Here is a 25,026-nt window from a genome sequence, read left to right as displayed (position 1 = left end):
TTTGTATCAAAAATTTGAATGTTTTGTTTTATACTTTTATAAACCTCTTAGAGGTATTTTAATAATCAAGACTAGTTTTTTTTCCCCTAAAAAATGTTTAGGGGTACTCTCATTTTCCTACTCATATTGAAATACGAAGAGTCGGACACGACTAAACGACTAAACAACAACAACAACAACAACAAATTGAAATACTGCCCCTCAATGAGGCCAAACTTAGATTCACAAAATGTTTTAGGGGTATGCGTACCCCTGCATAACCCACCCACCCCCCAGGAAAAAAGCACTGATCAAGAGACATAAAAATAATTGAATGAATTAATTTAACCATGCTAAAAAAATTTATCCTGAGTCCTTCACACATGTCCTCGCCAGTATTTTGGGACAATCAGCAACCATAATCTTCATTCTTTTTCTGTGACCTTATGAGTCCGCTAAGCACAGTTTTAGGTGTTTTTCAAGTACAGTGGACGCTCGGGCTGCAAACGTGATCCGTGCGGGAGGCACGTTCACAACCCGCAGTGTTTGCAACCCGCAGCGCCACGTCTGGACACACACGGGTCGCAAATTGGTGCTTCTGTGCATGCACAAATCGCAATTTAGCGTTTTTGTGCCTGCGCAAGCGCCAAAACCCGGAAGTAACCCGTTTGGGTACATCCGTGTTCAGCGCAGGACGCAACCTGAAAAGACGCAACCGAAGCATCTGTAACCCAAGGTACGACTGTATGGTACAATTCTCTTAAGAACTCCTCTGTGGCAAACTGACTCAAATCCTTCTATAAACAGGCACAGATTTCCCCCTTCTTCTTTTGGCAATTTCCCTCTGAGGTCCTGGGGGGAGGGGCATGTCGCTGGCATTAGCGCAATGATGCTCCAGAAGCCCCCTAACCAGGGAGAAATCACCTCGTCTCCTCAGAGTCTCTCTCTCTGCTCCACAGCTGTAGCTCTGGAACTTCAGAAAGTCCAGCCCTCCTTAGCAGGGGTTGGATCTGTGAGCAGAGCCTAGGGCTCTCTGGTTTCCTCACCATCCCTTTTCCAGGGTCTTGTTCTTTGCCGGAGATGCTGGTTTTGTAATAACGTACGGCACGCTGGATCCACATCTGGAGCTGGGAGATTTTACAACTTCACTACTGGATTCAGCAAGGCGATTCTTATCTCCAGTGGCTTTTTGGTTTCTGATCTACTTCCTTCCCAGTTGCATATACGAGTCCCTCCTGTGTCACCCACAGAGCCTGCCCTTCTTTGGATTTGCAAGTGCTTTTTTCAATTCCACAACCCCATCCTCCCAGAAGTGTGTTTTTGCTTGTTTGTTTAAGAGAGAGGGACTCTTAAGTGAAGTCGCATCAGAGCGAACCACAGGGCTGAGAGACACAGGAAAGGCCTCTGCCGCCCTCCAGACCACACACAATGGCTCTTTGCGCAGGCTGGGCCTCTGCGTCCACCTGAGCAACTCTAAGGAGGAGTTTTGCGGTGGCCGCTTTGATGCTTAAGAGGCAAGAGGCCTCTTGCACAGAGGGACACGGCTCTCTCTAGCAGCACCATCAAGACTAAACTCTCCCATGGCAAGCTACTGCCGCTTCTGTTTCCTTCCAAACCACAATGCTCGTACTTCTTTTCCTGCCCCTGCTTTTCAACTTGCAGATTTCTTCACGAGGCCCCATCAACGGTGTGAAATTGGAATGCAGGGCCGACTTCACCAGCCACTTTCTTTTGTTCTAGAAGTACCTCGAGTGGGTTTCTTACCAAATATTCACTTCCTTATTTATTTATTGCTTAACTAAAGACCCGCTCTTAAAACGTCGACAACTTGTCTTCCTGCTTCCGTGTACATTACAAACCTGTACTTAAGGGCTTGATTGATTGAGGTAGCTGATAGACGCCTTCATGTTTGTTTGTTTTTTTAAAGGGGGGGCACACCCATTGAAATTAATGGGGGAAATAGGCTGGACCTCATTGGAGATAACCCTTTTTATTGCTGTAATGAAACAGGTGCATTCTTCAGAAGATAGCATTGCCATTGTTCATAATGAGAAGCTAGAGCAGGGGTCAGTAAACTTTTTCAGCAGGGGGCTGGTCCACTGTCCCTCAGACCTTGTGAGGGGCCAGACTATATTTTTTTGGGGGGGGGAAATGAATAAATTCCTATGCCCCACAAATAACCCAGAGATGCATTTTAAATAAAAGGACACATTCTACTCATGTAAAAACATGCTGATTCCCGGGCCATCTGTGGGCCGGATATAGAAGGCGATTGGGCCACATCCGGCCCCCGGGCCTTAGTTTGGGAACCCCTGAGCTGGAGTTTCTCAAGAAGCTCATGCAAAGCTAGCATGCTTGCTAAAAAAAAGTCTGGAACAAAAACAACAAAGGGGCAGCCAGCCATGCAAATTTTCAGATGAATTTTAGGTCACATTTACACTGTGCTATAATTTTTTTAGGGTGCTGAGGGTTGTTCACAGAGCTACAATTCTGTGGCTGTTGGAAATGCAACAGCAGAGATCATACAGTGTGCAGCTGAAGTGTTAATTCTGTTCATGATCATTGTTAAGGTACCACATGCTCTGATTGAATGCATAATTCTGATGGATTTCCCTTCTATGTTTTAGTTCAGTGTTTCCCAAACTTGTGCCTGTTTGAGGACTGCAATTCCCATCATTCCTGACCACTGGTCTTGCTAGCTAGGAATGATGGGAGTTGTAGTCCAAAAAACAGCTGGAGACTCAAGTCTGGGGAACATGGTGTTAGTTGAATGCTCACCGCTTTGTACAAGGCCTGACATAATATCAGAATTGTAGAGTTGGAAGTCACCCAAGGGTCACCGAGTCCAACCCCCAGGAATCTTTTGCCCAAAGTGGGGCTTGAACCCACGGCCCTAAGAGTCTCAAGTTATGCACTGTTTTATTCACTTTACTCAGTAAAATGTTATTGAGACTTTTCTACCTGGACTCTCTGTGTAGCTTAAGTCAGTGTTTCCCAACCTTGGGTCTCCAGCTGTTTTTTGACTACAACTCCCATCATCCCTAGCTAGCGAGACCAGTGGTCACGGATGATGGGAACTGTAGTCCAAAAACAGCTGGAGACCCAAGGTTGGGAAACACTGGCTTAAGTGACTTTGCTAACAGTGGCTGATGGGAATTGTAGTCCAAAATATCTGGATAACGCCAGGTTGGGAAAGGCTGCTCTGCCTAGTGTGGCAAAGAAATGGAACAGCCAGTGGGGTTATCTAGGGAGAAACCTGGTGCAAAGAGATAATCATAATGAAGCTTTGCACAACAATCTGAGGGCAATTTAGGGGGATTAAAGTGGCTTATATCCAGGAAGCAGAACAATAAAATGACAGTTAAATACCAAATACAAAAAAAAGAGAGGACATACAGGTAGACAAGGAAAGGGTAGAACAGGGAGGAGCATTGTTAAATAAATCACATTTATTAAATAATACAGAAAAACGAAGAGAAAACACTGAACAGATACGTGCTCATCAAGCAGAAAAAGGAAACAAAACATTATGAAAACAGCAGCGTCACAGTTTATTGAGAGTTTTGCTGAAGGACATAACATGCATTCGAATGTGTGTGTGTGGTAGAGATCTTTCAGAGTGTCAGTCCCATCAACAATTTTGTTCTGTGACATTTCATCTGTCTGTCTCAATCTTGCTTAGCTAAACTGACATTTCAGTGGTAATGGGTTGTATAGTAGTAGTAGTAGTAGTAGTAGTAGGAAGAAGAAGAAGAAGAAGAAGAAGAAGAAGAAGAAGAAGAAGAAGAAGAAGAAGAAGAAGAAGAAGAAGAAGAAGAAGAAGAAGTAGTTTCCTGCTTTGCAGGGGGTTGGACTGGATGGCCCTTGTGGTCTCTTCCAACTCTATGATTCTATGATTATTTGTACCCAGCCCATCCGGCTGGGTTTCCCCAGTCACTCTGGGCGGCTTCCCACAAAGATTAAAATACATTAAATACATTAAAATGCATTAAATACATTAAAATACATTAAAATGTCACACATTAAAAGCTTCCCTAAACTGGGCTGCCTTCAGGTGTTTGCTAAATGTCAGGTAGTTGTTTATCTCTTTGACATCTGATGGGAGGGCGTTCCACAGGGCGGGCGCCACTACCGAGAAGGCCCTCTGCCTGGTTCCCTGTAGCTTTGCTTCTGTAGCTTTGCAGTGAGGGAACTGCCAGAAGACCCTCGGAGCTAGACCTCAGTGTCTGGGCTGAACGATGGAGGTGGAGATGCTCCTTCAGGTATACTGGGCCAAGGCCGTTTAACTTGCTGCCATGATCAAAAGGTCAGAACCCTATTAGTTGACTGTAGGGGGTGGGAGGAATGTGATTAATTTAGCATTTAAAGTACCTCAGTTATACTTTTTGAAACAATACACGAACTGAAACACAGCCATCTTTCAAAATTCACGCTTCTCTGAAGTTTGAAATGCAGTCCTCCAGCCTAGTACTGTACTGGACACAAAAATGCCGCAGTTTGTTTAAATTTGTGCATAGCAGTGAGAATAAATGGCAAAAGTATATTACATTAGGGGAAACTGCTCCTCAAAAATGTCCATATTAAGCAAAACTGAGTTTCAAAGATGCACGGAGTACAAAAATGCTGACGAATTTTCACAATGATCTGTGAATTGCAGACTGAGGTGGGAATGTGTAGAACCAATCTTAAGGCTAGAAAAATGAAAGACAGCGAGAAACTGAAATTGACAGATTCACCCATTCCTATTACAGTGTCCAGGATTTCCCACCTTAACTGATAGGCAACGTCTTTCATAGTATTTCCTGGAGCATATAGACCACTGAATTGTTTAATATATCCCCCCCCCCAATAATTATGATGTTGAAGCTTAAAGGCCCAAAGAGTCCATAAACACACACACACACACACACACACACACTTTAATCATGTTCTACCCCCAAAATTATCTTTATTCATGCTCTGTTCACTTGGAAATTATGGGGACTATTTTCAGCTGTTGTTCAGAGATTTTTGAACTAATTCAGTGAACTTCATTACATCAAACTAGTTCATTCCAAGCACCATAGCTGCCAAGTCTCCCATATCCCCTGGGAAACCCCCGTTTTTCCAGCTGTTCCCAGCTGAAAAAACGGATTTTTTTTGTTTTTCCCCGGTTTATTCTGGCACGGCGGCCATTTTGGAACTGGGCGGAGCATGCTCAGAAGCGACTTTTGATGCAGCTCAGCCCAGTTCCAAAATGGCTGCAGTGCGACTTCTGGCGCGGCAGCCATTTTGGAACTGGGCAAAGCAGCATCCAAAGTTGCTTCTGAGCATGCTCCGCCCAGTTCCAAAATGGCGGCAGCGCTACTTCCGTTCTGCTACTTCCGGTCCGGTCCCTTATTTCTCAGACAGGAACTTGGCAGGTATGCCAAGCACTGACATGTGGCAGTGGATGGATGGATAGGATTTAACACAGGGTTTCTCAAACTTGGGTCCCCAGCTGGACTACGATTCCCATCATCCCTGACCACTGATTCTGTTTGGAACTTCCCGTGTATTGACATCTGGTAGGCACTTTTGCTGGGACGCGGGTGTCGCTGTGGTCTAAACCACTGAGCCTAGGGCTTGCCGATTGGAAGGCCGACAGTTCGAATCCCCGCGGTGGGGTGAGCTCCCATTGCTCAGCCCCAGCTCCTGCCAACCTAGCAGTTCGAAAGCACGTCAAAGTGCAAGTAGATAAATAGGTACCGCTCCGGCGGGAAGGTAAACGGCGTTTCCATGCGCTGCTCTGATTCACCAGAAGCGGCTTAGTCATGCATTATTTCATTTTTCTGTTGGAAGCCGCCCAGAGTTGCTGGGGAAACCCAGCCAGATGGGCGGGGTGTAAATAATAAATTATTATTATTATTATTATTATTATTATTATTATTATGCTGGCCACATGACCCGGAATCTGTCTGTGGACAAACGCTGGCTCCCTCGGCCTATAGAGCAAGATGAGCACGCAACCCCAGAGTCGTCAGCGACTGGACCTAAGGGTCAGGGGTACCTTTATCTTTACCTTTAGGCCCTTTTGCTGTATCTTTTTGGCAACTGTTTAAAATATTTTTGTTTAGGCGAACCTATCCGGACGGACATCTAGAAATTAGCACTTGCCCTGCTAGCTAGGGATGATGGGAGTTGTAGTCCAACAACAGCCGGGGCCCCAAGTTTGAGAAATACTGATGCAACCAGATAAATAGGTGTAGCGATCAGCATCGAATTAAGCCGGGTTAGTAAGGGTTAACAAAGTAGAGCAGTTAGAACCCAAGGGAGTGGGCCCTGGCTGGGTATAAAAACCCACCCCTGGAGGCAGTTGGGGTAGTCGGTTGGTCAGGTAGTCAGTTGGTTGTTAGTTGAGAGTTAGAGATTGAGCTGGTTTAAATACTGAGGGGAGGCATAGGTGGTGAGTTATTGAGAAGTCAGGATAGATAGTTTGAGTGCTTTTACTTACAGAAACATTTAGTTGACTTTAGCGGTATTAGCGGTATTATGACTTTACCGTTCTTAAGGAAATCAGCCCTGAGTGCTCACTGGAAGGACAGATCGTGAAGCTGAGGCTCCAATACTTTGGCCACCTCATGAGAAGAGAAGACTCCCTGGAAAAGACCCTGCTGTTGGGAAAGATTGAGGGCGCTAGGACAAGGGGACGACAGAGGACGAGATGGTTGGACAGTGTTCTCGAAGCTACGAACATGAGTTTGACCAAACTGCGGGAGGCAGTGCAAGACAGGAGTGCCTGGCGTGCTATGGTCCATGGGGTCATGAAGAGTCGGACACGACTAAACGACTAAACAACAAACAAGCGGTATTAGGCCTGTAATATTTATAATCAGCGGTAATAGTCCGGTTTAGGAAAACATCTGTTATATGGAATGTTAATAAGAATATTACTGAAACCATTACGCATATGTACCTACAATAAAGCAACGTATTTTTATTTCAAACAACATCCTGGTCTGAAGTGATTGACAAGTGCCAGTTAGAATACTGGTTGGTGGCAGCAGGTATTTCACTTGTCGTTGGCACAGTCATCAATAGACCGTTAAACGTCCGGGGGTGCTGCGCAGGTCGGGGTGACCGCGACAATAGGCAACTGCAAAATAAGCAAACCGTTGCGTTTTTAATGAGTGCCCACATATAATTATATCACCATTCTGTATTTTAAAAGCAAATAAGGGTTTCTTTGCCAGACACCCTGGGTATATGTAGAAAAAATGTTACTTGGTTGTAAAATAAACAAATCCCAAAAGCCTCCCAATGAGGGTTTATGCATGCACAAAGCCCTCTTGTTGAAAGAAAACATGAGACGTGGTTAAATGTTTCTAGCTGAGGTGGCACTTAAGCCCTCGCTGCAAGCACTAAAGCTGCTGGAGAAGCTCCTGGCTCTGCGGGGAGGAGAGAGATGACAAAATGGCTTATCAGGTCACCTCATTTAAGCTAAAACAACAAGAGTCTTAAGCTATTACTTAGGCCCATCACTCAGCTAATGCAAACCCGGTTTTTGAACACCAGTGCTTTTTATTTACCTTGCCCCGGGGCACTTTTTGATGGGATGCTGCAACGTTCCAACCAAATGGCAGCAGGGACGGATCCCACAAGTCCATTTTCCTCAAACCGCAACTGCCCGTCCTTCGTCTGACATCATTGGTGATGTCAGCTGATGGGCAAGAGGACAGGGTTTAATCCTGAACTGGCTGCGGGTTCCTGTTCCCAGCAGAGGACCGACCCCCACAGCCAGGGCTGTCTCAAGCAGGTCGGCCGCCCTGGCACTGAGGGGCGGAGATCGCTCCGGCACCCCCGCCCTCGCAGGGCGCAGCATGGTTTCCCTGCCTACCGGCCTAGCGCCCTGGTTCACCCCGCCACCGGGGGGTCTACCTAGAGCCGGCCCTGCCCACAGCCAAGGCAGCAGAGTTAAATCTGCTGAGCTACTTCAAAGAGACTGTTGTAAAGGCTTTACGAAGGCCCCTCCACTCCAGTTTGCTCAAATGAAGCAAACAGTCTTAAAGCAGTTTGCCAAATCGCTCTAAGATAAAAGGTAAAGCACCCCTGATAGTTAAGGCCAGTCGCGGATGACTCTGGGGTTGCGGCGCTCATCTTGCTTTACTTGCCGAGGGAGCCGACATTAGTCCGCAGTTTTTCCGGGGCATGTGGCCAGCATGACTAAGCCGCTTCTGGCGAAACTAGAGCAGCACACGGAAACGCCGTTTACCTTCCCGCCAGAGCGGTACCTATTTATCTACTTTCACTGCGTGCTTTCAAACTGCTAGGTTGGCAGGAGCTGAGGCCGAGCAAAGGGAGCTCACTCCGTCGCGGGGATTCGAACCGCCGACCTTCCGATCGGCAAGCCCTAGGCTCAGTGGTTTAGACCACAGCGCCACCCGCATCCCTCGCCAAATTGCTCTACCCCTTTTTAAACATTGGAGTGCTGTTTACGGGGAGGGAGCACTGCTTCAGAGAACGGCTCCCCCCACCCCATTGCTGCTGCCGCCACCACCATTCAGATAAGGGGGAAAGCCTACATTTCAAAATGCAGATGTTTCCCCCTCTCCCTTCTTACAGTGGCAGAAGCAGTGAGGAATGGTGGAGAGAAAACCTTCAGGTCTCCCCTTCAACATCTCCCTTAAACTTCTGCAGGAGGCTGTTTGAAGGTGTTCCTCGCCCCATCAGCTGATGGACAGTAGGAAAGCACAAGTCCCCCTTCCATGATTCTCCAAACCTCATTTGAAATAGAACCACGGAGGGAGGTGGATGTTTGAAAGCCCTCAACAAACTTTCCTGCATGAGGGTGTTTGCAAAGGGCTGTTTAAAAGCCCCGCAGTTGACTTTTAAAAGTCTCCACAATCAAGGCTTCAAAATGAAGCGTTCCCTAGATGCCACAGGCAGAAGGCCCTGCCCCCTGTCAACTTTGGCAAGCCAGGGAGGGGGGGGAGATAAAGATCTGGCTCTTTGGCCAGAAAGGAGTCTCCCCACCCCACCCCCACCCCCCATCTTAAGGAAACAATCAGGACCAAAAAACAAGATTGGGACAGGTATGGACTGAATTCCACATATTGTTTTTAACCAACCAGCCAGTTCTTTGTTGTACAGTATTCATTTGCTGCAAGACACAGACCACCCCAACTTTGCTCCGTTCCATTCACAGCAGCTTGACTTCAAACGCATGTCCACAACTAAGGCCATTAGGAGCCTAACTTAAAAAAAAGTAGTAGCATAGCTCTCCTATATCATTTTATAGGACCCCATGCCAATCAGTGTGTAAACAATACTGAGCTAGGTTTTAAAAGGGATGTTAATATGTTTCCACCAACGTTCACCTGTGGAAAGGTCTGGATTAGGCCCGGTGCCAGCTGCCAAAAGCAGTGAGACTGGCTCAATCCTTCCTCATAAATTGCACACCAACGTGCATTAAGCATAATGCGTAGCTTGGCTGCTACGTAGGCAAAAAGCTACTTTGACCAAAAATGGCAATTAATGCAACTCTCCAGTGAAAAGTGAAAGTATTTTGCAGGATAATGGATTTGAGACGAAGTCGGCAAGGTCCTCTGATTCCTTACAACCCATACCTGGGAATGCTTCACCGGCAAACTGGGAGAACCAGTAAATCTTTGTAAGCATAACCAGAAGGCTGAACTATCGAACAGGGCTCTTTTCTTCTCACAGTGTTGCCGTTGGGTGTTGATATGTCTATATTCACTATTAGCCTAGCAGGCACCTGTTCTTTATATGAGAAGCAAATAAAGCATAAAATGGAGAGTCAATGTAAAAGTAAATAATTGCTAATGTAAAGGTAAAGAATTGCTTAGAAGCATCTTATTCAAAAATGCCTTCCTTACTGGAATATCTGAGGTCATTGGGAGAGTCAAAATGGCTTCAGTATGCTCTCCCATACTATTTCAGACTAATAATAATAATACCTTTATTGTCAATGTACAACCTGTGTACAATGAAATTAACCGAGCCTCCCTTCCCCACACACAAACACTGAATCTCGTTGCACTCTGCGTGCTTGTCGCACAACACACCAACCCTGAAAGTCAGTTGCACTATATTATTTTCCGTTCAGCAGCCTAACAGCCCACGGATAGAAACTGTTTCTTAGCCTGTTGGTACGGTTGATTATACTTCTATATCTCCTGCCCGAGGGTAGAAGATTAAAGAGGTGCTGGCTGGGGTGTGAATCTTTCCTGAGAATTTTTCTCACTCTCCTAAGGCAACGATCCCTTGTGATGTCATCTAGCAGGCTCAGGGGACAGCCCATGATATAATGCACTGTGTTCTGTAAATACACTCAAGCTCATTGCACTCTGTGTGCTTGTCGCACAACACACCAACCCCGAAAGTCAGTATCCCTGAAGGAGCGTCTCCACCCCCATCATTCTACCCGGACACTGAGATCCAGCTCTGAGGGCCTTCTGGCAGTTCCCTCATTGCGAGAAGCCAAGTTACAGGGAACCAGGCAGAGGGCCTTCTCACTGGTGGTGCCCGCCCTGTAGAACGCCCCCCCATCAGATGTCAAGGAAATAAACAACTATCTGACTTTTAGAAGACATCTGAAGGCAGCCCTGTTTAGGAAAGTTTTTAATGTTTGATGTTTTATCGTGTTTTTAATATTCTGTTGGGAGCTGCCCAGATTGGCTGGGGAAACCCAGCCAGATAGGTGGAGTATAAATATATGATGATGATGATGATGATGACTTTTTAAAAACAAAAACGACACATATTTGCAAGGTGATGTGGAAAGGTAGAGAACTGAACTCAAGACTGGGGGAAACGGAACAACTGAGAGATACCAAAACCGTCAGATTCACCTATCACTATCTGTAAAGTATCACCTTTTACCTGAAGAAGTGTGCATGCACACGAAAGCTCATACCAGTGACAAACTTAGTTGGTCTCTAAGGTGCTACTGGAAGGAATTTTTTTATTTTGTTTCAACTGGGAGGTTGTGGTTTGGGAGAGAGGTTTTTCCTGGAATCCTTTGCCTGGCTGCTGTATGCGTAGGAGGAAATGGACTGAACAGGTAGGGGATTTCCCTCCTGCAGGCTCACCTATTTAACCGGGCAGAGCTCAGAGGAAGGCAGAGGATCTCTTCCCTGCCCTGTGCCCAGTCCCTGCTGCAAAGCATGTTGCTTCCCGTGAGCATCACTGTGCTCCTCTGCCTGGGCACCGTGGCTGGATTCCTCCCCAACCACGAATCGGGCGGCATCGATTCGACAGTCTTCACGGATGCCGACATCACGGAACAAGGGGTCCTGCGGGCTGTTGCCCATTACATGGAGAAGAACCCACTGCCCGGAAGCTCTCCCATGGCCCCAGGAGAGCTGGAAAACATGAAATTGCTGACGGCGACCGAACTGTTCAGGGCCTTTTTCAAAGGTAGGCTTGGAAAACAGGAGGGTGAAGACTAGATCTCACGGCCCTCGCAGAGGATTGCTTCTGCGCAGCCTATTCCTGCACAGCTCCTCCTTTTCTATATCTCTGCCGCCCCCTCCCCCCCTGCAGCTCCTTACCACCCACATGAAATTAGGCTGAGGTTCACATGCAGCCTGGAGGAGCTTGCCCACCCCAGCTTTTGCATAAGTCAGTGCTGGGGCTATTTTTTAAAAGCACTTCCATTTTTATGTACGGATTTCAGGGTTCGACAATCAGTCATGCCATCTGTCCCTGTTTTCTTTTTCTTTATATATAATTGTTTATTAAATTTTCCATTTTACAATTTAAAATACTCGTTTTACATCCTTAAGATATCAATGGCTTCCCTTCTTCTCTTTCCATGGTTCATTTTGCATATCATAAATCCCTGCATATTTTACAAAAACTACACCATTCAGTATTCCGTTATTGCATCCATCAAAACTTGTTTACACTGTTGAATTTATCTTAATGCTGCCAGCGTTTTCGGCCGTGTGCACCATTATTTCCCATATATTCAATAAACGTTTTCCAATCTTCTTTAAACGTATGTTCTTCTTGTTTTCTTATTCTATGTTAAGTCTGCGAGTTGTGCATATTCCATCAACTTAAATTGCCATTCTTCTTTAGTTGGGATCTTGCTCGTTTTCCATTTGGGGGCTAACGAAACCATACCCATCAACTCCTGGATTGAAAAATACGAGATCAGCAGCGGTGCAGCACCAGAAGTCGCTTCTACGCATGTCCAGACATGCGTAGAAGCAACGTCCGGTGTCGGCGCTGCCCGATTTCCCATGCCCAGACATGGGCAGAAGGAGCCTCCCTGGCCAGCAGGAGCTGCTTTGAAAATCCGGGGGAATTACGGGATATTTCGCCATTCGGGATAACAGCGGGAAACGGCTTTAAAAACGAGGGTTTCCCGCGAAAAACGGGAGACTTGGCAGTTATGAACGAAACACGGGCTGCAGTTGTAGCATACATAAATAAGCTTTATTGACACCTGTCCCCTTTTTTTCTCACACAGCTGACGTCTCTCCCAATCGATTAGTCAAAGCCATACAGGAACTCATCTCTGCAAATAATCAAGTGGAGGTCAACTATGCTGAATACAGTAACTACTTCTTCCACTGTGAAAAGATTGCCCCAAGTAAGGGGGAGCCTTGGGGGGGAGGGGGATGGAGCTGTGTTTGGGGTGATGTGGGGAACTGTTGTTGCTTTAAGAGAAACACTGAACTGCTTGCTAGCACAGGTGAAGGCTAGTTAATTAGCCACATTATCTACAACAGTCCATATTTTTAGAGCTCATGCTTAGTTTATCTGTATGTTGTTGTTGTTGTTGTTGTTGTTGTTGTTGTTGTTGTTGTTGTTTATACCCACCAGCCACTCTGGGCGGCTTACAGCATATCAAAAAACCAAGTTAAACATCAAGCATTAAAAACTTCCCTATACAGGGCTGCCTTCAGATGTCTTCTAAAAGTTGTGTAGTTCTTTATCTCCTTGACATCTGAAGGGAGGGCATTCCACAGCAAGGGTGCCACTACTGTGAAGGCCCACTCAGTGTCCGGGTTGAGTGATGGAGGTGAAGACGCTTCTTCAGGTTTACCAAGCAACTACTTACAGAAGATTTGGTTTGCCTAACTCAGGTTAGGAAGCTTCTGGCCCTCCAGATGTTGCTGGATATTCTCATCATCTCCAGTAACAGCAGCAACAACAATTTTATCATTTATACCCTGCCCATCTGGCTGGGTTCCCCCCGCCACTCTGGGAGGCTTCTAACACATAAAAACACAGGTAAAAAGGTAAAGGACCCCTGGACAGTTAAGTCCAGTCAAAGGCAACTATGGGGTTGCGGCACTCATCTCGCTTTCAGGCCGAGCGAGCCGGCGTTTGTCCGCAGACAGCTTTCTGGGTCATGTGGCCAGCATGACTAAAGCGCTTCTGGTGCAACGGGACACTGTGATGGAAGCCAGATCCAACAGAAACGCCATGTACCTCCCCGCCACAGTGGTACCTGTTTATCTACTTGCACTGGTGTGCTTTTGAACTGTTAGGTTGGCAGGAGCTGGGACAGAGCAACGGGAGCTCAGCCCATCGCAGGGATTCGAACCACTGACCTTCTCATCAGCAAGCCCAAGAGGCTCAGTGGTTTAGACCACGGCACCATGGGAGCTGGAATCTAACCATACCTAGAGAATCCCTGAAGAAATACATTCCAGGGAAGTGTACATGGCTTCCAGTTAGGCTTGAGACTCAACATTTCTCCAGTTTAGAGGAGGAGGAATTCAGAGGAGGAACAGGGATATAAAAAGTTCTCCTGTGTTACCTGTTCCCAGGTATAACGCAGATGCGAAACCTGAGGGACTCCATGCTAACTAGCCTGAAGGAACCTGTGAGCTCATCGGCTTTGGAATCGGCTCGACAAAGTGCTGGACAAGCTCTGCACATCCTTCAACAATTCTACAGTAACACCAACTGGCCTGAGCTGGGGAAAGGTGGAACTTACGATCACCTCTGTAAGTCAAAATGGATCTGCAAAACTCTCTCTTGTTTTCAAAGTTAAACATAACCATTCCAGAAGCCCGTTCGACTTCCAAAACGTTTGGAAACCAAAGCACAGCTTCCGATTGGCTGCAGGAAGCTCCTGCAGCCAATCGGAAGCCGCGGAAGCCCCTCCAGACATTTGGCTTCCAACAAAGCATTCAAAAACCGGAACACTCAGTTCCGGGTTTCGATCGTTCGGGAGCTGCAACGTACAAGTACCAAAGCGTTCGACAACCAAGGTACGACTGTATTACTTCAAAGAAATATAGAAGCATGCCATGGTTCATCCATTTGAATTCCAGGTCCCCGAACAATGCTATCCATAATCAGTATAAGAAATCCAATATCAATTCATTTGAAAGGTTTCATTGCATCCTAATAGAAATATCACCAATTATGTATTTTATTATATAATTTATTATATAATTTATAATTATTTATAAAAATAATTTATTGCAATTATGGTAGAATTCGTTTTTTTTCTTTTTCATTCTTTCATTACTTTATTTGTCCCTGACCAGATGAGTGAGCTTGATCATATGCAAAACTAGGCAAATACATTCAAGAGAGTCGGTGGGGATCTGCAAGATTGATCCAAAGCACCTTTTCCAAAAAATTTTATCTACCTAGTTTTTAAAATGGACATCCCTTTTTTCCACTCATGCTTTCAGATCACCATACAGAAACATCCTAAACCTTCCTGAGCTGCCGATTGTCAGGTTTACATGGAATTCAACTGAGTCTAAAGCTGTGTACCCGCCATATATTTAAAGCACATTCCCCCCCCCCCAAGAATCCTGAGAACTGTAGTTTACTCACCACGGAGCTACAACTCCCAGTACCCATTCCCAGCACCCTTGGCAAACTACAGTTCCCAATATTCTTTAGGGGGGAGACACACATGTGCTTTGAATGTATGGTATGTACAAAGACTAAAATAGGATATATTTTTTCTCCCATTATGTTTGCCCTACAGTAAATCCGGCTAGTCCTGCTTTCCCTGTTGCTCCCGCTTCTAAGGAAACCTGTCGCGACTGCAGCAAAGATGCAAGGTAAGAACATTCACCCATGGTTGATGGTTGAGGAGGAGAAACCAGTGCCTGTCCTTTTGTGGCCGTACAGGCAGAAAACAACACAGGAGTGCCACTGATTTGTGTTCCTCCGTAGCACCTCAGAGTGCCCCTCGCACGTAAGTGAAAATTGTGTCAGTGGGGAGCACCCTCTAAATGGTAAGTTTATTTCTAAGCAGTGCATTTGCCAACTTCCACGTTCTCTGTTTAACAGCAACCAGCTTGTATGCGATGGAAACATCCTAGTGAACGACCTGCTCACAAGCGGGTACAAGTTGTCAAGAACATGCACACGTAAACCAGAAGGTAAGACCAGCGATTGCCACTGGAATTTCCTGCCAACTGTTGGGCTTTTTTCGTTTTCTTTTCATGCCGTTGAAAAGGGCATGGAGGATAGGCGGACACCATAGCTGCCAAGTCTCCCGTATTTCCCGGGAAATCCCCATTTTTCCAGCTGTTCCTAGCTGAAAAAAACGGATTTTTTTTTTTGTTTTTTCCCGGTTTATTCTGGCGCGACGGCCATTTTGGAACTGGGCGGAGCATGCTCAGAAGCGACTTTTGATGCTGCTCTGCCCAGTTCCAAAATGGCTGCAGTGCGACTTCTGGCACGGTGGCCATTTTGGAACTGGGCAAAGCAGCATCAAAAGTCACTTCTGAGCATGCTCCGCCCAGTTCCAAAATGGCGGCAGCGCTACTTCCGGTCTGCTACTTCCGCCCAGTCCCTTATTTCTCCGACAGCAACTTGGCAGGTATGGCAGACACAAGAAAGGCAACTTCTGAGTTCATTGCATGTCTGCTCCTACCTCCTACACGCTGACTAAGAGACAAGGACTTCTCGGTGGTGCCTCCCTGGCTAAAGGAGTTTGCTTGCCGCCCAGTCAGCATGGCTAGTGGTCAAGGATTGTGTCGAGCAACAACTTCTGAAGAGCCACAGATTCCCCACCACTGATGTGAAGACTAAAATGCCCACCTCGTTCCCATAACTGAAGCTGATGACCCTCACAACTGTGTTTCCCTAACTTAAATGAGCCATTGCTCTAATCCAGCCTAGCAATTCTTCTTCTTCTTCTTCTTCTTCTTCTTCTTCTTCTTCTTCTTCTTCTTCTTCTTCTTCTTCTTCTTCTTCTTCTTCACGTTTATATATCACCTTTATTTTTCCAAGGATCTCAAGATAGTGTACATGGTTATCCTCCTCCCCATTTCATTCTCACAGCAACCCTGTGAGGTAGGCTAGGCTGAGAGACAGTGGCTGGTCTAAGGTCACCCAGTGAGCTTCATGACTGAGTAAGGATTCGAACCCTGCTCTCCCGGGTCCCAGTCCAACATTCTAACCATTACGCCGCACCGGCTCTTATGCCACCTCCATTCTCTTTCCTATATTCTTTCTGTAGGCAAATGTGGACATGGCGGAAGGAATGACCCGGCCGAAATGTTCCCTACCACGGGGGGGATCAACAAGGAGACAACTGACCCCCGGCTCTCCCCGCACTATCAACTGCATCAACAAGCAGCTGAACTAGCCATACAAGCCACAAGGGACTTCTTTGTAGGAGAAGGTATGGTCCATTTTGACCTTTGTTGTTACCCTTTCAGGGCAGGGATCAATAAGACCTTTTTCTTCTTTCAGGCCTTTTATGACCTTGATATAGTTGCAACCCTTGTGGTGGTTTTGGCTCTTGTGATTTGTTTTGGGTAAGGATAAGGGCAGGGTGAACTCTGTGGTGGTTTTCCGTTTGTTTTTGGCCTCGGTCCAGTATACCTGAAGGAGCGTCTCCACCCCCATCGCTCTGCCCAGACACTGAGTTCCAGTGCCAAGGGCCTTCTGGTGGTTCCCTCACTGCGAGAAGCCAAGTTACAGGGAACCAGGCAGAGGGCCTTCTCGGTAGTGGCGCCCGCCCTGTGGAACGCCCTCCCATCAGATGTCAAAGAGAAAAACAGCTACCAGATTTTTAGAAGACATCTGAAGGCAGCCCTGTTTAGGGAGGCTTTTAATGTTTAATAGATTGTTTTATTTCATTTTTCTGTTGGAAGCCGCCCAGAGTGGCTGGGGAAGCCCAGCCAGATGGATGGGGTATATATAATAAATTATTATTATTATTATTATTATTATTATTATTATTATTATTATTAATCATATTGACTGGAAGGTCGCAGTGTGGGGTTGCCTGCCCTAGATTCACAATTAAAAATGTCTTGGTATTATTAGTCAAATAATAACCCCTTCCATTTATAAGACCACAATGTGAATTTTTATTAAATATGGATTAATGTTTCATGTATATGAAATAGGTCTCTTTTGGCACCCTTTGCAAGTCTTCTTAATACTTTAGTATGTTTTTACTCCTTTGGAACCACTCAAAAGAATGCTTTGTATAATGAGATCATTTGGAATCTCAATCTCTTAATTTTGTTGAGGGTTTTGTACATCTAGAAGTGGTGCTGTTCCTGTTTGCCACATAGAATGTAGCTGGATCAGCTTTCTTCTTTGTTTCTGTTCAGGGAAGTTTTTAATGTGTGACATTTTAATGTATTTTTAATCTTTGTTGGAAGCTGCCCATAGTGGCTGGGGAAACCCAGCAAGATAGGCGGGGTACAAATAATTTATTATTATTATTATTATTATTATTATTATTATTATTATTATTATTATTAATGCTGGGTTTTTAAAAGACTTATTGGCATTCTTTGCCCAGGGGCGGACCTTGGTAATATGCAAGGCCATTTGACGTCCTCCCCGCAGTCCTTGTGAAGCTGGCTGAAGCATACCCTCCAACATTTCTCCAATGAAAATACCGTGTTTCTCCGAAAATAAGCCATACCCCAAAAATAAGCCATAGTGATAGGCAGTTTAACCTTGTAGGTTAAACTGTACCATACTTAATAAAAAAAAATAAGACATCCCCTGAAAATAAGCCACCGTGTGGGTTTTTCTTTAGGAAAAATAAATATAAGACGGTGTCTTATTTTTGGAGAAACACGGTAGGAACGCCCCATTCCATAACGATCATGCTCAGAGCTGTTTCCTTGAAAGCCATATCTCCTTGTAATGTCTTGCATGTTCCGATAACCAGAGAAGCAGCAGGGAGAGTTTCCTACTTTGAGGAACATTTTTTCCTTCTTCTTTTTTTTAGTATTTGGCCTTGCTAAATTCATTTATTTCATAAAAAATATATACCAGTTCATACCCTCCAACATGAAAATAGGGACGTCCCATTCCATAATGATCATTTTACAATTTATACCCCACACATCTTACTGGGTTGCCCCCAGCCACTCTGGACAGCATCCAACATATATAAAAACATAATTAAACATTAAACACATTTTTTAAAAACAAACTTCCCCATACAGGATTGCCTTCAGATGACTCGTGAGTCGGATAACTCCATACCAGGCATAGGCAAACTCGGCCCTCCAGGTGTTTTGGGACTACAACTCCCATCATCCCTAGCTATCAGGACCAGGGATGATGGGAATTGTAGTCCCAAAGCATCTGGCAGGCCAAGTTTGCCTATGCTCACTCCATACCCTCCAACATTTCTCCAATGAAAATAGGGAGGTTCTAAGGAAAAGTGGGACATTCCAGGATAAATCAGAAACCGGGACGGCTTCTCTAAATCAGGGACGTCCCTGCAAAATAGGGATACTTGGAGGGTCCTAGAGCATGCCTAGGCAAACTCGGCCCTCCAGATGTTTTGGGACTACAACTCCCATAATCCCTGACCACTGGTCTTGTTAGCTAGGGATCATGGGAGTTGTAATCCCAAAACATCTGGAGGGCCAAGTTGGCCTATGCCTGTCCTAGAGCCCTCCTACCTCCTTCCCAAACCCCGGTAAGTGCTTACTGGGCTTTAGGAAGGAGACGGGAGGACTCTAGTACCACTGGCGGAGGAAGAGGAGTGGGGGGAGAGCGTGCTGTGCGCCCTGCCCCCACAGCTACGCCACTCTCTAGGACCCTGCTTGAGCCCTCACACCTCCTTCCTGAGTGCTTTCCAGGATTTGAGACGGTGCCTTCATTGGCTGCATGCCCAGTGTGACTGCACTGCTTGAACTGCCCTAAATCTGTCTCTGCTCTGTGGCTGTCGCTAAATTATGGGACTCCCTGCCCACAGAGGAGGGAGTATGGTTCATCGTATGGTTAGGCACACTTGTGACACATGATGTAGACATGGATCATTAGACACTACCTTGTTCCTGTGATCTGTTTTTAAACTGTTTCTTCGCTGTTATGTACTGAGCTGAATCCTAGAACAATAGGATCCAGAATGCAGCAGTCTGATTGGTCCGCCGGAGCCACCCAATCCAGCTCCAGGTGGAAGTGAATCAGCAACCTGATTGGCCTGCAGGAGCAATCAATCAGGCTCCTGGATGAAGCGAGTCAGCAACCTGATTGGCCTGCAGAAGCAGCCAATCAAGCTGCTGGCAGAAGTGAATCCGCAACCTGATTGGCCTACAGGTGCAGCCCTGAAGTAGCCAATCACACAAGGCCCATTGTGTAAATAATGTATATAAGCAGACGTTTTTGGGGAAATAGCGATTCTTCTCTTCTTCTTCTTCTGTTGCTACTACAAGCCGAATAAAGAGCATGAAATTCACTCTCAACTCTGAGTATATTTCATTCGCGTAGAGCAGACATCCCCAAACTTCGGCCCTCCAGATGTTTTGGACTACAATTCCCACCATCCCTGACTACTGGTCCTGTTATCTAGGGATCATGGGAGTTGCAGGCCAAAACATTTGGAGGGCCTCACTTTGGGGATGCCTGGCATAGAGTTTTAAACTGTTGTGACTTGCCCTGAGACCTTATGGTGAAGAGTGGGAAATAGGTAAACAAATAAATAGGCCCATGGACCGATTCCTCACCCTGGACCTATTGCTTTTGTTCTTTTGCCCATAAAGGCCATGTCACCATCCACCATGCCAGTCTGAGAAAAGGTATTGTCCAATGAAAATAGGGAGGTCCTAAGGAAAAGTGGATAGGCAAAACCTGTTTTTATTCTGTGGTTTTCTTTTTTTCAGGGTACGGCCTGCTGGACCAGGTGGGCAATGATACCTTTAAGAGGTTTTTCAACTTTCTCGGCTTTTCGCTTACCTTAGTAATAGACACGACTGGCAGCATGTCGGAGGATATCAACCACGTCAAAACCACCTCCATCAAACTCCTCCGGGAATATTCCAGCTCCCCGGATAAACCCTTTAACTACATTCTTGTGCCTTTCAACGATCCAGGTGAGAGGGCAAAAGGGCAGAGCTGGTTCTTTCCACGCTAAGTCTGCTTAGTCTGGAATTGCCTGCCCTCCTTCGCTCTGCTTTTTTCCGGAGAATCCAAATAACGTTGTTGCTCACCTGTTCTTTCCTTAGTGACTTCAAATGATATTTTGGTTAAATTAGTATATAGGCAACTCCCCCATTTGTGTAGGGGTTACGTTCTGGGCCATCATGCACGTCGGTGCAGCGTAAGCCCGCCCCACCCCATTCTGCCCCCTCCCTGCCCCATTCCAGGACCATAAATGGTCATTGCACACAAAATGGTCATTCCCATAATTCCATTCCGCTTGGTATGTAAAATAAGTGTAAAATTGCATAGAAATAATTAAAAATGGCTGCCAAGTACTTGCAGTTATATATTATGTATTAATTTTATTTGTTTGTTTGTTTTAAAATTATTGTTATGATGTAGCATTACCTGACATTTTCAGAAGATAACATTAGAATTCTTTGGTTTCCCCAAAGCATTTTATGTCCTTCCTCATTAGACGTAAATTGACCAAGCTAAATGTTGACTAATCACAAAAGTAATATCAGGTTTGAATTCTTCTCTCTCACACACCCCAAAACACCGTATTTTAAGACCGCCTCGCTGAAGAAATTTGCCGAAAGTAAGTTTCACCCCCCAAAATGACATTCCCCACGTGACCCATCTCTGTTGCAGATACTCAGTCCCTCTTATATCTATCCCTGCAGATGTTGGCCCAGTCCAAGTGACTCAGGATGCGGATGAACTTGAGACCTTGATCTCTAACCTCAGAGCTACGGGTGGCGGTGACTGCCCAGAGATGTCTTTGAGTGCCCTGAAGTTGGCTTTGGAACACAGCTTGCCAAGGTAATAGGCCTGGCCTTTCCCGCCTTTTTCCTAACATAAATATTCCCATTACCTTCATTCCTTAAGTCCTAGTACAGGCATTCCCAAACTTCGGCCCTCCAGATGTTTTGGACTACAATTCCCATCTTCCCCAACCACTGGTCCTGTTGGCTAGGGATCATGGGAGTTGTAGGCCCAAACATCTGGAGGGCCGCAGTTTGGGGATGCCTGTCCTACCGGTAGTACCTTTGCTTGAGTACCTGGAAGCCTGCTGCTCTCTTAAATTACTCCACCGATTCTCCCTTGCTACCTGGAACTTCTATGCTTTCACCTCTATTCTTTCAAATCCCCCATCCCACCGGTTCAGCCTTCAAAACTCCAGTCCTCCCCCACCTTCCCCCAGCAACAATGGCGCCCAAGTATGTATTGAGTGGCCATGTTCCAACAATCATATCTCCATTAAATAAGCTAGGCTTGGAACGCACAGAGAGAACTTGCTGCAAGACAGAGCCAAAAAAGAAAATAAACAGAACGCCACTAGTAATCACATACTGCTCCCAAGTTAAAACAGTTCAACGCATCATCAGAGATCTACAACCTCTCCTAGACAATGACAGTTCTCTTTCTCAAGCTCTGCGAGGAAGACCTTTCATTGCCTACAGACAGCCACCCAATCTTAAACAACTCCTCACCCACAATAAAACTACCCCAGACTTAACATGGACACTGATACCAGAGCCTGCAATAAACCCAGATGCCAACTTTGCTGCCACGTACACCTAGACAACACCATTACTGGCCCCAACAACATCAAACATACCATCTCAGGACTATTTAATTGCTCACCTTCTAACATTGTGTGTGCCATCAAATGCCAACAGTGCCCTTCAGCTCTCTATATAGGACAAACGGACCAAACACTACGCCAAGGAATAAATAGACATAAATCTGACATCAGGAATCACAAGACAGAGAAACCAGTAGGAGAACGCTTCAATCTCCCAGGACATTCTATACAAGATCTCAAAGTAGCTGTCTTATTACAAAAGAATTTCAGAAATAGACTGGAAAGAGAAGTTGCTGAATTGTGACTTATTACCAAACTTAAAACCATGGAGAGACCTGGTCTGAATAGAGACATTGGAGTCTTATTTCATGATAAAGCTATTTTTAGCCATCTCACCCCTTGCTTTTTCCTATAAGACAAATTGCAGTCGTTAACAGTCGTCCACAGGTTTACCACACCTATCAGCCAATCACCCATTCCCACCACCCTTCTGAGTAATACCCCTCCCCACCCTCTCACTATATATAAGGGTCTGATGACTTCTGTTTCAGTGTATCTGAAGAAGTGTGCATGCACACGAAAGCACAGACCAATGACAACCTTAGTTGGCCTCTAAGGTGCTGCTGAAAGGATTTTTTATTTTATTTTCTTACAACCCCTTTATGTGAACCAGAAAATGAACCAGTTAATTTCCCATTAACCTCTAGAACAGGCATCCCCAAACTGCGGCCCTCCAGATGTTTTGGCCTACAACTCCCATGATCCCTAGCTAACGGGACCAGTGGTCGGGAATGATGGGAATCGTAGTCTGAAAAAACATATGGAGGGCCGAAGTTTGGGAATGCCTGCTCTAGAACATAAGAAGAGGTCTGCTGGATCAGACCAGAGGCTGATCTGGTCCAGCATCCTGTTTCTCACAGAGGCCAACCTATGGGAAGTCCAGACGCAAGACATGAGCGCATCGGCCCTTCCTCTGATCCTGAACCATGGCTATCAGCCTCTGATAGCCTCAGGAATTTCGCCAATCTCCTTTGGACACTACCTCTTTGTTGTAGAGAATTCCATGGTTTAGCACAGCATGAAGAAGTCCTTCATGTCCCAACGTTCAGCTTTGTTTGATGGCCTCTTGTTCTGGTATCAGGGTGGGACCCCTCCGGCGGGCAGAAAAACCACTCTCTCTATATTCACTTTGGAACATGCCAGGGTATTACACCTACTTTGAACTAGGGTTTGATATCCTGACTTGTTCAGAAGCCATTAACCACCTGCTCAGTCGAAATGGGAAGGAAACCCCAGTTAGCTTCCTGATTTCTTCTCTTCCTCGCACAAAGGTCCAAGATCTACACTTTTACTGATGCTGGAGCCAAAGATGAGCACCTGAAAGATGAAGTCAAAGTCCTCATTGATTCATCCGGGTCTGAAGTGGATTATTTACTCACAGGGTATTGCTCTAGCAGGAAACGCAGAAGTATGTATAGCTCTTGGCAAGCAATGAGAAAGAGGGTGGGAGCGCGTTCCACAAACAGAAGGATGGGATCCTTGAGAAATCAGCAGGCCCACCTCCTGTCTTGTGCCAATATAATTATCATTATAAGCTCTTATTCTCTGGCGATCACTCGTAGCAAAGTACGATTGTCTTCCATAAACCCGGTTTTAACAATGAGTCTGTAAGTGACTGTGGAGGCCAATTCTGGATCCACACATCCTTCCACAGTGGGAACATTGGTTTCTGGGCGGGAGTTGATCACGGTGAGGGTTTGCCAAGCATGCCTTCCTCTTAGCATGTTTCTCTCTTGTGTCCTGAGTTTGAGCGTCTTTGAAGCCCATGACACCTTTGGTAAAGGCTGTTCTCCAATTGGAGTGCTCGCAGGCCACTGTTTCCCAGTTGTCGGTGTTTATACTGCATTTTTTCATATTTGCCTCGAGAGAATCTTTAAAGCTCTTTTGTTGACCACCAGCATTACAGTTTTTAAGTTTGGAGTAGAGTAGTTGCTTTGGAAGATGATAATCCGGCATCTACACATCAGGACCAGTCCAACGAAGTTGATGTTGAAGAATCATTGCTTCGGCACTGGTGATCTTTGCTTTTTCTAGTACACTGGCATTAGACAGGTGAACATTCAACTGCTGCCAAAACACCCACTGTGGTTTGCCTTTCCTCCTGTGAACACAGAAGAAGAGGAGGCCAGGTTTCAAGACAAAACCCATCCTTTCTCTCCACAGGTGCTGCCGAAGAGGCTTCTGGGAAAAGTTATGCTAACATCTATGAAGAACTAGCTACTTATTCCGGAGGCTTCTATGTCATGACCACCAAAGGCGAACTCGACCAGGTCTTGGGCATTATGGAGTTGTCTCTGAATGCCGCCCCTGTTACGGTGGCCCATAAGCAATTGGATGGGTCTCAGCTCTCTTTCCCTGTGGATGAGACCCTCACAGACATAACTATCTCTGTTAAGAGCTTACACTCTTTGGATTTCACCATTGCCGTGAGGCAACCTTCAGGTACAGCTTGTTCAGAGAATGAAGCAGAGAGCTTTCCTGCAAAAGTATAGTGGGGGAAATGAAAGTTGTGGGCAGAGTCTTGTGCGGTTTGCCGTCTCATCCTCTACACAAATAATGGTGGACACTTTTCGGCCTGAGTGCTGCATTTCCTTTTGGGCTAACGTCCAGGGACCCCACGTTAGCGACAGGCAAAGCCAGAGGAGAGCGATGGCAGTAAATGTTACCTTTGTGCAGGAGGAGAGCTTCTACACACATTCACAGGCCTAGCTCTCTGTCAACCATCCAGGGAAACAAGGAGCATGATCAGAGTTCAAGAACATTTAAGCAAGGGCGGGGAAATACACCAGGAAGGCATACCCTCCAGCAAATCTCTGATGAAAATAGGGACGTCTTATTCCGTAATAATAATTTTCTTATTTATACCCCGCCCATATGACTGGATTTACCCCAGCCACTCTGGGCAGCCTCCAACATATATAAAAACATAACAAAACATTAATCATTTTTTTTATAAAAACTTCCTTATAGAAGGTTAATAATAATGATAATAATAATGATAATGATGATGATGATGATGATGATGATTATTATTATTATTATTATTATTATTTATTCATATCCCAGCCACTCTG

General features: G+C 45.6%; 1 protein-coding gene across 1 annotated transcript in view; it reads left to right on the top strand.

Moving 5' to 3' along the window:
• Positions 1-11,073: 11,073 nt before the first annotated feature.
• LOC118081047 (von Willebrand factor A domain-containing protein 7-like) overlaps positions 11,074-25,026 on the top strand; it is a 31,573-nt gene continuing 17,620 nt past the window's right edge. Inside the window, 10 exon segments of the mRNA XM_060270824.1 lie at positions 11,074-11,376; positions 12,437-12,559; positions 13,746-13,925; positions 14,930-15,005; positions 15,238-15,329; positions 16,415-16,579; positions 20,043-20,252; positions 20,988-21,126; positions 23,224-23,360; positions 24,116-24,394. Coding sequence (XP_060126807.1) covers positions 11,124-11,376; positions 12,437-12,559; positions 13,746-13,925; positions 14,930-15,005; positions 15,238-15,329; positions 16,415-16,579; positions 20,043-20,252; positions 20,988-21,126; positions 23,224-23,360; positions 24,116-24,394 — 1,654 coding nt within the window. The 5' untranslated portion in view covers positions 11,074-11,123.

Source organism: Zootoca vivipara, chromosome 2, assembly GCF_963506605.1.
Source record: "Zootoca vivipara chromosome 2, rZooViv1.1, whole genome shotgun sequence".
Lineage (NCBI taxonomy): Eukaryota > Metazoa > Chordata > Lepidosauria > Squamata > Lacertidae > Zootoca > Zootoca vivipara.
This window is presented reverse-complemented; position numbering and strand designations above follow the sequence as displayed.